The sequence below is a fragment of the Lactuca saligna genome, chromosome 6 (assembly GCF_052625555.1).
Source record: "Lactuca saligna cultivar CGN05327 chromosome 6, ASM5262555v1, whole genome shotgun sequence".
Classification (NCBI taxonomy): Eukaryota; Viridiplantae; Streptophyta; class Magnoliopsida; order Asterales; family Asteraceae; genus Lactuca; species Lactuca saligna.
In genome coordinates, this window is record NC_136422.1 from 165,939,398 (window position 1) to 165,952,301 (window position 12,904).

At 38.2% G+C, this 12,904-nt stretch overlaps 1 protein-coding gene across 1 annotated transcript; it reads left to right on the forward strand.

Annotated features, from left to right (window-relative positions):
* Positions 1 to 4,177: 4,177 nt before the first annotated feature.
* On the forward strand, positions 4,178 to 6,917 carry LOC145000852 (7-deoxyloganetin glucosyltransferase-like). Its single transcript, XM_078960138.1, has 2 exons — positions 4,178 to 4,852; positions 5,774 to 6,917. Exons 1-2 carry the CDS (start codon positions 4,201 to 4,203, stop codon positions 6,709 to 6,711), a joined length of 1,590 nt encoding a protein of 529 aa, XP_078816264.1. The 5' UTR covers positions 4,178 to 4,200; the 3' UTR covers positions 6,712 to 6,917.
* Positions 6,918 to 12,904: the final 5,987 nt, after the last annotated feature.

A 12,904-nucleotide genomic window follows, 5' to 3' on the forward strand; every position in this document is an offset into this window, starting at 1 on the left:
ACCGGTTGTTCCGAAGGCCCAGCGAGCGGTCCGGATAGGCTGTAGGCCCCACGAGGGCGGACCAGACGTGTCGAGGCTCGGAGAGTGGACCAGGCCGACTGAAGGCCCGATGCGGGCGGACCAGTCACACTGTAGACTCAGAGAGTGGACCAGGTGGGTTGAAGGCCCGATGCGGGCGGACCAACCCCACTGTAGACTCGAAGGACATGACTAGACCCGGAGGATGGATCTGTTGGAATGAAGGCCCGATACGGCGGACCAGTCACACGGTAGACCCGATATGCATGGTTGTTCTATGTTCTGTTATGTTATGTATGTTTTATACGTTTTGGACCGGAAGGTCGCAGCCTGGAAGGGCGTTTACGTGGTTGGTATTTTGGGGGTATCTCACTAAGCTTTCGGGCTTACAGTTGTGTTTAATGTTTTTCAGGTTCTTCAGGAGACTGTGGCAAGGCAAAGGCGCGATCGTACCGCTCCTCATGATTTTGTAGCAATGTGATTCTGGGAATACTCTAATGACTTGTATTGAAAACCTTTTTGTAAACATTTTAATGAAAATCAGGTTGTTGTGAAAATTTTAAATTGGTTGTATTTTTCGGATGTTACACGATGGGTAGGTCGGACACCCAAGTATGCCTGATAGGGGGTAGGTCGGACACCCCGGTATGTCTGAGATGGGTAGGTTGAGCACCCAGGTATGCTCAGAAGGGTTGGTCGGGCACCCATATATGCCTGACAGTATGTTTATGATTTGTATGTGATTTGGTGGGGGAAACTCACTAAGCTTCGTGCTTACGGTTTTAAATTTTTGTTTCAGATACTTCCAACTTGAAGGTCAAAGGGTTGGCTTGAGCGCGTCACATCACACCATGACTTTCTGCATTAGTGATTTTAGGATTATAACTCTGATGATGATTTTTATATGTATCGTTGGATTGCACAACTAAACTATTTTATGTTTACACTGTTTTGGGAAAATGACATGGCTTGTTTTATGAAGGTTAAACTTAAAAATGAAATTTTCGAGTTGTATTTACAGGGGTGTTACACCGATGTTGTTTCGACCTTGAGTTTCAAGTGGGAGATCTTGTGCTTCTGAAGGTGTCACCTTGGAAAAGTTTCATCCAGTTTCGTAAGCAGGTCAAGTCGGGCCCCAGATTCATTGAACCTTTTAGGATTCTCTCCCAGGTGGGCATGGTTGCGTATCGTTTGGATTTACCTGTCGAGCTTAGTCAGATTCATAACACATTTCATGTCTCCCAGTTGAGGAAGTGTTTGGATGATTATTCCATAGTAGTTTCCTTGGACGACATTTAGGTTAATGAGTACTTGAACTATGTGGAAAGACCAGTTACGGTTTTAGATAGAAAGACGAAGACCTTGCGCAACAAGGTAGTGGGTTTCGTGAATGTGCAATGGAAGCACCAGAAGGGTTCTAAATAGACTTGGGAACCTGAGGAGGATATGAAGGAGCATTATCCTAAGTTATTGACAACAACGAACTTCAAGGACAAAGTCCAACTCAAGTGAAGGAGAGTTGTAACGCCCGGTTCTAGGTATGTATTTCAATTTGTATTTATTAAGGATTTTTTATTGTCCACAGCATGGTGAACGAATCACTGCAACGTGGCATTCTTTAGGGAACGCATATTTTTATTAAAGGCACCACGACATGCTAGCATGTTTGCCATGGTGTGGTGATGGCTGACTTCCAAGCCCTAACTTTCGGGTTTAATGCCCTATTTAAAGGAAGTGATGGCTAGGGTTTCCCTCACCCTCAGCCTCCATCACCTCCTAAAGTGTTCTTGATCAAACCTTTGCCCCTTGCAAGCTTGAAGCTCATTTTGGTGTCTTTGGTGCATTTTGAAGGAAGAAGAAGAAAGTGTTGGTGCAAAGATTTAGCAAGCCATTCCTTCTCATCCTTGGGATTACTCTCTGGACCATTTGTATGTAAGTCCTCAAGTTTCCAACTTGATGGTTAATTTCTTGTAGATCTAGTCTTACTAGAAAGTTTTGGCCCATAAATGAAGTTTGAATGATAGGATGAGATAAAGTCTGCAACTTTATGAATCATCTAGGCCCCTTGAGCTTAATACATTCTGGATCTAGAAGGTGGTTGAGATTTTGGAGTCACGCATGAAGTTTTAGGTTATTTTCTCATATTTTACCTAGTTGGGTGAAGGACATGCATGGGTCATGCATGTCCATAAAGTTTGTATTTTTCTGGACCCTTAAGGTCCCAAGAAGCATCCTGAAAAGTTAGAGTTACATGCTTAGCGGATTAAGAGTTGAATGCATTAAGTTGTCTTTATACAGTTTCCATGGTGTGACAATTTGCTTTCCACGACGTGGAGGTTGGCCTGGTCGCGATTGTTTTGTTTGGAATGTGACACGACATGGTGGCATGCTTGCCACGATGTGGTAGTGGATCTTTGATCGGGATCAAGTTAGATAGCCATGACATGGCCATTGGTTGGGAACAACATGGAGGGCAGCTAGAGTTGACTTTGACCATTGACCTTGACTGTTGATTATTAACTTGGTTTGAATTTTAGTCAAATTGCTAGTTTTAGAAGGTAGACTAAGAGTTTATCTTGTATAATTAGTTAGGATGTGTGTAGAACTATTTCTTGATTGTGTGAGCTTGTCAGTTGTCAACTACATTGAGAAGTGAGTCTTCTCACTCTACTATGTAGGTTGCTAGACTATCTTTGTGACTTTAGCATGAAAGACCATGGGAGGACCATGGTATCCCTACGGAAGACTATAGGATGACCATAACAATGAAGACTGTAGGAGGACTGTAGTAGTGAGTGATTGTAAAACTGTGGGAGGACCACACCATTCACACGTTATGTATGTTTTGTATGATATGAGGTGTTTTGTAAACATCGCTAAGCTTTGTGCTTACAATTTTATGTTTAAATGTTTCATGTCCTTCTGGTTCCAAGGGAAAAATGCTCGGCAAGATTGCATCGTATCCACTGGAGATTCCACACTAATGATTTTTTGTCACTTCGGTGTTATTTTAAAACACATTTTGATACTCTGATGATCTTTGGAAGTAATGAATGAATGTTTTGATTGATTTAAAAATGAAAATTTTACCTTGTATTTCGGGACGTTACAATATTCAGGATTTCATATTGCTTTATGTTTCTCAACGTGATAGCACGCACATTGTGTTCCATGTTCTTCTCAATTTGTATGGATAACTTATGTTGAGCTTCCATTTTGCTCATGGAACGGGCAAGTTGTGCAATTTGTTGCTCTGGTGCTAGCTTTATCTATTGTTAGAAGGATTGTGTGTTACTTGATAGGTTTTAACAATGTCTTCCAAATAAGTACTCCAGCTACTAGATTGTTGTTTTGAATGTTGTTGTTAAGGTTAATGTTTTTGGTTTTGATGCATCATTTTATACGGGGTATTGGTTTGTATGTTAGAGGAGACCCTTCTTGGTAGTTGATATTGGGATGTTGTCCCCAATTTTGTTTGTTTCCTAGGGGATGAAAATTCATTTGGTATTGCCTCAAGTATCCTCCTCAGGACAAGCAACTTAAACCTGGAAACCGAAAAATAATGCAATTCGATTTATGAATAATCTGACTGACCAATAGAAAACAAAATAACCCAAACCATTAAACCCAAAATCCCAAAATAGCGCACCATGCTAAAGTCTAACCAAAACTGTAATTTAGTATAAATTTTGATAGAAAACATAATCAAAACTTACATAATCAGACATCTGTACAAGTCACTCAAAACTTTCAAATTAACGGACTTTGTCAAAACTAAATCAGAAAAGGCGGCCACCATATCTTGTGGATATATATTATATAATTACTATATACAAACTTTAGTAGAAAACATGTAAATAAATAATTATTTAATTATATAAGATAAGAAATTCAATTAAAACTTATTAAATATCCAATCAAAATCAATATCAAACCCTGTTTCCTTTTTTTCTCACCCTTACATAACCCACGACTACAACAACGACGTCCACTATTTGTTTCTTGTTTCAATCTGAAATATTAAACAAACCAAAAACAGTTTAATTAATGCAAAACTTATTATAAGAAATCATACGTTTTTACCTTTTTTCATATATCCATGTGGATAAATTTACAAAAAGTATATACATATAACGTCAGGAAAAGACTTTCGTGCTTGATTTGAACTTCAACTTCTACAATATGTACACATGTCTTCAAACATCGTTTACATGTCCAAAAGGACAAATATATATGTCTTCACTTTTTTGCCGACAAATAGTCATAACTTTAAGTTATAACATTCTGAGTTTGTTGTTTCGATTGTGTGTGTGTGTGTGCGGGATTTCAATGGATTCTCACCATGAAAAGAAGCCACATGCGATATGCATACCAGTCCCTGCACAAGGACACATAAATCCGATGCTAAAACTTGCAAAAATCCTTCATTCGAAAGGCTTCTTAATCACCTTTGTCAACACAGAATTCAACCACCAGCGCCTCCTAAGATCTCGAGGCTCTGACGCCCTCGACGGCGTACCTTCCTTCCGGTTTGAATCCATTCCCGACGGCCTTCCACCGCCGGAAAACCTTGACGCCACCCAAAATGTCTACGATATATGCAGGTCCATCCAAGAAAACTGTTTAGGCCCATTCAAAACCCTCATCGCCAAATTGAGTGAGTCGTTTTCACCGGTGACGTGCATAGTCTCCGACCTACTTATGGGCTTCACCATCGACGCCGCGAAAGAACTTGGTATCCCGGCGTTTCTGTTATATACCGGTGGAGCTGGCGCACTTATTTGTTACGATCAGTATCCTAATCTTGTGGACAACGGTTTGATGCCGCTTAAAGGTAATCTTAACTTGGATACATCATCAATCATCGGCTAAGAATTTTTTTTTTTTTTTCTAAATGGAAATTATTATTTTATTGTTGAGATTGAAAAGTCTTTCATCTATTCGGGATATTCGGTCCAAATACATAATCCATATGATATTAATATCGATCAGCTGGATATATAAAACAAATAATATTTTGCGTAATATCATTATACTTCATTTAATTTCCTAACATTGGTTCATAAGTTGTAACATAGTTTAAGTTTTATTTATTTTAGTTTGTTAAGTTTATTTATATATTATCATCAGAATTTTTTTTAAAATTTTCAGTTTATATTTTGTTTATATTTAGTATATTATGCTTTTTGTCAACATATTACCATTGAACCCGTTAAAACCTAAAACCTGAATCAACCACTTATATCCAAACAAGTTCAATGGTAATGTCTAGACTAAAAACTTAGAGAATTAAATATGAACAAACCATAAACTATGGTATTTTTATAAGTGAGTAACACTCCTAAATCTGAAATATATGTTATTTTAAAAAGAAAAACATTCCTTTACGATATTAAAATCGGTCAAAGATTTTAAAACTGATGCTTTTTAGAAAACCTTCACAAATTACGTTGCAACACAACAAAGAAACAAGATTTTTCGTACTATCATAGATCGATAATACTTTAATTACTGCGTACCCAATAATATACTAAATATATGAAATTTAGTTTGCACATATTTCCATCGAGCAGTCATAGCTTAGTAATGTTTTTAAGGCTGGCTATCGGATATATATAATAAAAACATACTAAAAATTCGTAGTTTCGTATGAATTAATAATAAATTTATTAATTACGACGCATAACCAAATGTCACATTGTTAACTAAAGTTTAGGTACTAATTGATGCTCTTTTTCATATGCTTTATTTTCAGATTCAAGTTACGTGGTAAATGGGTATTTGGATAAAGTCGTCGATTGTATACCAAACATGCATGGTATACCTCTAAAAAATATTCCACCTTTCATGAGAATTGTCAACCCTGGCGATGAATTCATGGTAGAATTTACAAATACACAACTTCACAAGGCCAAAACAGCTTCTGGCATTATTTTCAACACTTTCGATGATCTAGAACACGACATCTTAACTACACTTGCTTCAGTATTTCCTCCATGTTATGCCATCGGTCCTTTGCATTTACTCGAAAAGCAACTTGTTGATGAATCCCTAGCATCTATCGAATCAAATCTATGGAAAGAAGAACCCGAATGTTTGAAATGGCTAGACTCAAAAGCATCATCATCGGTTGTTTATGTGAACTTCGGTAGCATCACTGTCATGTCACATCAACAACTAGTCGAGTTTTGTTGGGGGCTTGCTAATAGTAATCAGCCGTTCTTGTGGATATTACGACCAGGGATAGTGAGTGGCGAATCAGAAGCACTTCCATTGGAGTTCTTGAAAGAGACAAGTAGTAGAGGGATGATGGTTGCGTGGTGCCCTCAAGAACAAGTTCTAAATCATCCCTCGATAGGAGGGTTTTTGACACATAGTGGATGGAATTCAACTATTGAAAGTTTAACAAACGGTGTGCCGATGCTTTCTTGGCCATTTTTTGCAGATCAACTAACGAATTGTTGGTTGAGTTGCAACCAATGGGGGGTTGCCATGGAGATTGACAATGATGTAAAAAGAGATGAAGTTGAGAGACTAGTGATTGAGTTGATGACAAAAGAGAAAGGAAATGAGATGAGGAAGAACGCCATTAACCGGAAAGATAAGGCAAATGAGGCATGCGCTTATCCTTCTGGTTCTTCCATGATTAGTTTGGAGAAAGTAATCCATAAACTGCAGACATTTCCAAAATGATTTATGATATGTTTGTTCTCTTAAGAGTTCTAATTTGAGGGAAGGCTTACGAGAATGTCACGAGTTGTAAGCGTTTTATACGAGTGTACTTGTATTTTAACATCTTATAAACAATCAATTTCTATAGTCAATTGTCTCCACCATCAACCTTTTGTTGTATATCAATAAATTCCAACTATATGTAATTTATAGAGTTTGTTATTGTATTTGATCATGTTTAATTGCTAATATTTACACGACCAATGTTTTGTGTTTGCAACCATGGAATGAATTGTTATTGATGCGTACATTTTGAATCGTTGTACTTTATGAGTTTCTTTTTGTTTTTGAAAAGGTAACAATGAATTTTGGCTTATTAAACTAATTAATCCAGTGATTTCTTGACTGCCAATTGGAGTTGCATACCTACTACATGTTTCATGGTAGGATAATCACCCATGTTATTAAAATATATTTTGGATTTCATTTTGGAAAACATAAATGAGAAATTATTCGTCAAAATATGCTGTTTGAATGGTTGAATGCTTAACCAATTAAATTAAGCAAAATTCTTATTTTTTTCATCTTTCTTTAAAATTGAATTAAAGTGAGTAATTAAACACAATTCCCGTTACATTTTTGTGTTTAATATTTATTTGATTATGTAACTAAATTGTTGGTTTTATAATCACCATAAATTGTATTTATGGTGATAATTACAAGTTTGCACTATAAAATAAAGTATTCTTGTAAATAGTAAAATGGACTAGAAAACTTTCCATTCTTCTCATTTCTAAAATGGTGTTTTCTAGCATGTACCAATGTAATATCAAGATCTTGTTAAGTTTGGCAGTCTTGAAAACCCGTTTTTTGTTGTTGTATCATGGAAACAAACATTTGGTGTGTAACACCGTAATTTTTCAACAATTTTTTTTAAAATTATAATAGTTTATCTCTTTAATGCTTTTCATAAAAATCTCATTTGTTTAATTTACAATACATAACTCTTTTGTTCAATCAACTAATAAACCAGGATCCTCAAACAAACGCTTCCCTCGGTGTGTACAATCGAGTCGGTGCCGTCCCGTGAACCCAAGAAACCTGAAACACATAACACAAAACATTGTAAGCACGAAGCTTAGTGAGTTCCTCAAAATTCCACTCTAACACATATTAGCCACTCAAGGCTATAACTCTGTTGACCCTCTAGTCTGTGTGTCTCAGTGGGACCCTCCAGTCCCAACTCTCTGTAGACCCTCTGGTCCTAACTCTATGGACCCAAATGTCCTAACTATGATAACTCAGAATCATGCATATCACATATCACAATAAATCTTAGAAAATAAATAGCATACAATTACACTGGCACATAACTCTAAACCTAACTCTGTAAATCCTATGGTCCTAGCTTTGTGGACCTTCCGGTCCAAACTCTGATATACACACAACATAAATCACATAAAAATAATGCAATGCCACACATAGCATAAATAGCATATAATAACTCTGTCACATAACTCTATTACCACTCTAGGTAAAGTATACTCAAAAGACTCACCTGCTACTGCCGACTGAAGAACAAGATCACGCTGCTCCGACCACCATCACGAACCCCGCCACTGAATCACCGAAACCAATAAATACCAATAACAACCAAAATACCCCTGGAAGTCAACTGGTCAACTCTTGGTCAAAGTCAAAGTCCTCAGTCAAAGCCAACCCTCCTGACTGACTCTACTCGTTGAGTCAACCCGCTGACTCGTCGAGTCCCCATGCTCTGAAACTCCCATAACACGACTCAACTCGCCGAGTCGCCCCAAGACTCGCCGAGTCCCACAACTCTGAGTCAACCCGTACTCAACCCATTGAGTCATCCCTTGACTCACCGATTCTCAGCTTAACCAGAAAAGGTTATGTAACGTCTGTGTTTTTGGGTCTGTCATTAATGATGATATAATAGTCTAGGTTAACCTTTGTAACCCGTTTTGAAATAATAGAAGTGTGTTATTTGAGTATTATGTGTTTTGTGCTTAATTGCTTAATTATGTGGTTTGATTAATTAAGAATAAAAATAAGCGTCAAAATTCAAGTGTAAAATAAACTTGATATCTTTAGATAATGTTGTAGTAGTTGAAACAAGGTTTCCGAAGATATAAAGAATGCCGAAATCCGAGTTATAACGAAGAAGTTATGACCTGTCGAAGTTTCGCGACAGAACCGGCAACGCTGAATGACGTAAAAAGTGAAATTTACGTTAGAGCGATATTTAGCCTTAGTGATCTAAACGAGAATCGAAGATCTCGTTGTTAGTATCGAAGCGATAAAAAGTTAGGCGAGAACGGACGTCAAACGAAGAAGTTATGAATTTATAACGAAATTTTCCAGTCCCGGCCTATTAAAAATAAATAATAAAAATAATGTCAAAATTAGCCGACGGAGTCTAAATGAAAGTTGTAGAGCGTAGTCTCACCTTCGCGTGGATATAAAGAACGTTGAAAACGGAGTTCGTATGAAGAAGATATGAATTTTCGAAGTTTATTAAATAATTAATAATTAAATTTAATTATTAAATCCGGCATTATCCGAAGAGGAGTCACCGGACTCATCCGAAGTACGCCCCGCGTACCCAAGGTATGTCGACACTCGCACTCGAGTTCTTCGGATGACGCATGCGCTTACGAACCGAGGCAGTACGCCCCGCATACTGCAGTACGTCCCGCGTACTCAGAGGCTCCAACCTCCTATAAATAGGATGCGAGGGCAGCCGGTTCTTTTGCTATTTTTCTCCCTTCTCTCTCCCATTTTGCATCGATTTGCGTGCCAGAAGTACCCCGAAGCCCCGATAATATTCCCGAGTCCCGAAGCAAGTCCCGAGATCCCGAAGATCCCGAGAAGTGCGGTTCCCGAGCCGAAGCTCTGCCCGTGAGAAGTTCGATTTTTGTAAAGATCTTCCAGATCTGCTGAGATTTACGACTTCTACGAGCCGTAGTGCTGTCCGATCATCTTCTGATCAAGTGAGTGTATAGTTACTTTCTTCTACCGCATAATATGAAGTATTTTATACGAAATACGTGTTATGTGTATATTTTGTTGTTATGTGTGTGAATGTATATTCACTTTCTTCTATCTTATAGATCTAATTATTTCTCTATGAAATACGTGTTATGTGTGTGTGCCTCATCTGTTATGTGGAAAATGTATTGATTGAGCATGCTATATAGGTTTTGAAACTATGTATAAAAATGTATGTTTTATCTACTAATATGTTGGGTAAAACATGGATAGATAGTTGGTGTGTAATAAACAGATGAGAGGCCTCGATGTTGTTTTGATCCAGTCATATAGCGGAATTTAGATGACGACCACGGACTTTTCTAAACAGTCCCGTGGAATGCTAGCAGGCTCATAACCTGTAGGTGTTAATGAACTTGGGTGTTCATTCGCTGTATTCAATCCCCCTCATGGTTGCCTTATCTGACTTATATTGTTGAGGAACCCCCGAAGCATGTGTTGTCACCCCGATGAAATATTCTTAGACTAGGTCCCTTGTGTAGTTATTTTAGGGACATAAAGTGAGAATAACAGGAATGAGTAATTGGGTTATTGTTGGTTGATGAAAATTAATTTAATTATTTATTGTGGGTTGAAAACCCTATATGCTCACCAGGCTCCCAAGCCTGACCCACTCAGTTTTATTTGTATTACAGGAAGTGGCGCAAGGGCATAAGATGGATGAACCATCAAGTTGTTTTGTTTACAAGTCTGTATATGTATATATTTGTTGAATGACTCTTAATGTTATCGTTTATGCTTATTGGTCTGTATCGGAACATGACACCCCGAGTTTTGATTATATAATGAAAATACATTTCTTTTATGAAATGCTTTGGTAAACATTGTTTTATCATGTTTTTTTTTTGGGAACAAATTCCGCAACTCTTTCAAATCAAAAGGATTTAATCTGAAATTATTTTAAAAGCATAAATGAAAATCAGTCTTTTCTGGCCAAGATTTTGGGGATGTCACAGTTGGTATCAGAGCATTAGTTTAAGCGAACTAGGAATTTGTAGGATTTCTAGACTTAAACTAGGAATGCTAAGTGAAATTTTGAGATGTGTGTCTGTTATATTTTAGACACGAGCACTAGTTTATTTTAGGAAAGTTGCCTAAAATGTTTTATGTGCTAAATGTTATATGTTGCCATATATGATATTATTTGTTTGGATCTATGGTTTGTTGCCGACCGGATCTAGAAACTTTATGTGTGTAGGATTCTAAGCGTACGTCTACGATATTAGAACTAGCATGTAAACGTTTCGGAGTGATAAGGATGATCTGAATATCTATCGTGAATGAGGATCTAATTTCACCTTATTCGGTGTGTAGATCAAAAATGGTGAGAACAAGAAGTGGAGTTGGAAATGCTGATGAAAACATGAATCAACCACCAGTGATTGAACAAAGACGTGCCGTAGCAGCAGCACCTGAGCCAATAACCATGGCTGGTGTGCAAATGATGATTCAAACAATGTTGGATCGTCAGATGGATGAAACTAGGCGGTTGCTTCAACAGAATCGTAAGAACTGTCAATTCGTGTGGAAGAGCCCGAATTAAATGAAGGGCACTCAGAAGGTGGAAACTTCAGTGGGTTTGTTGGTCAAGCCAACCCACCGATAGTTAGGCAAAACAACCATGATGGAAGGAATGATGGAATGGGATGAAAGTACAAGGACTTTCTAACTCGCAAACCATCGACCTTCAATGGAAAGGAGGACCCGATAGGAGTGATGGATTGGATCTCTGAAATGGAGTTAGCCTTCATGACTTGTGGCTGCAGAGGCAAGTTGCAGACTATCTATGCAGTACGTCAGTTCCGAGGTGGAGCCGTTCGTTAGTGGAACACTCTAGGGAAGACTTTAAGCCCTAATGAGCCATTGCAATTGACATGGGCAGAATTCTTGGTGCAGTTCAAGCGCAAGTTCTGCTCGGCTCAAAATCTATTGGAACTAGAGAACAAGTTTCTAACATTGACGAAAGACAGCATGTCAGTTGATGAATACACCAATAACTTCACCGATAAGATGGAGTTTGCCTTGCGTATCGTTCCAGATGAGCTGACAAAGACTGTCCGAAGAAGAAGGAGGCAGCTAAGCCCAACATTCCACCAAAGCCGAAGGCGAGAGCATTCCAGATGACACTGGAAATTGCTAAAGATGAAGCTGATGTCGCTTCAGGTACCTTTCTTGTAAACACATTGCCTGCCCAAATTTTATTTGATTCTGGAGCCAACTACTCCTTTATATCGCATGAATTTGGTAGAAAACTAGCTTTGCCTGTTGATAGACTAGATAATGCTTTATTAGTCGAAGTTGCTAGTGGCAAGTTTGCACCTGTTAGCCATCATATGAAAAACATCTTAATCGACCTTAATGGGAATAAGTTTCACGAAGAATTATTACCTATCAAACTTAATGGTTTCGACATCGTGTTGGGAATGGATTGGCTTAGTGCCAATGATGCCGAGATATTGTGCAAGAAGAAGATAGTTAAAGTAAACCCGCCTGGGAAAGATTCGTTTATGGTGTATAGGGACAAACGCCGAGTGAATTCTGGAATCATTTCCCTAATGAAAGCCAGAAAGTGTTTGACCAAGGGATGTACATCATATTTAGCATTCGTGATTGATGCTAAGAAGGAAAAGAAGGTGATGCAGAGTATTCCAATGGTGTGTGATTATCCGGAAGTATTTCCCGAAGATCTTCTTGGATTACCGCCTGATCGACAAGTGGAATTCCGTATTGACTTGTTGCCTGGAACAACGCCAATTGCAAAAGCACCTTATCGATTAGCACCGACGGAGATGAAGGAGTTGATGATGCAACTTCAGGAGTTATTGGACAAAGGTTTCATTAGACCTAGTTCATCACCCTGGGGAGCTCCGGTGTTATTCGTGAAGAAGAAAGATGGAAGCATGAGGATGTGCATCGATTACCGAGAGCTGAATAAGGCAACAATAAATAATAGATATCCGTTGCCGAGGATTGATGACCTATTTGATCAATTGCAAGGTTCGAGCTATTTCTCGAAGATCGATCTTAGGTCAGGATATCATCAGCTGAAAGTAAGAGAGCAGGATATAGAGAAGACTGCATTCATAACCCGATATGGACACTACGAGTTTTTGGTTATGTCGTTTGGACTAACCAATGCTCC

Coding starts and splice junctions, on each gene's coding strand:
- LOC145000852 (XM_078960138.1), top strand. CDS start 4,201: ATGTACACATGTCTTCAAACATCGTTTACATGTCCAAAAGGACAAATA. Junction 4,853..5,773: donor CGGTTTGATGCCGCTTAAAG/GTAATCTTAACT, acceptor CTTTATTTTCAG/ATTCAAGTTACGTGGTAAAT.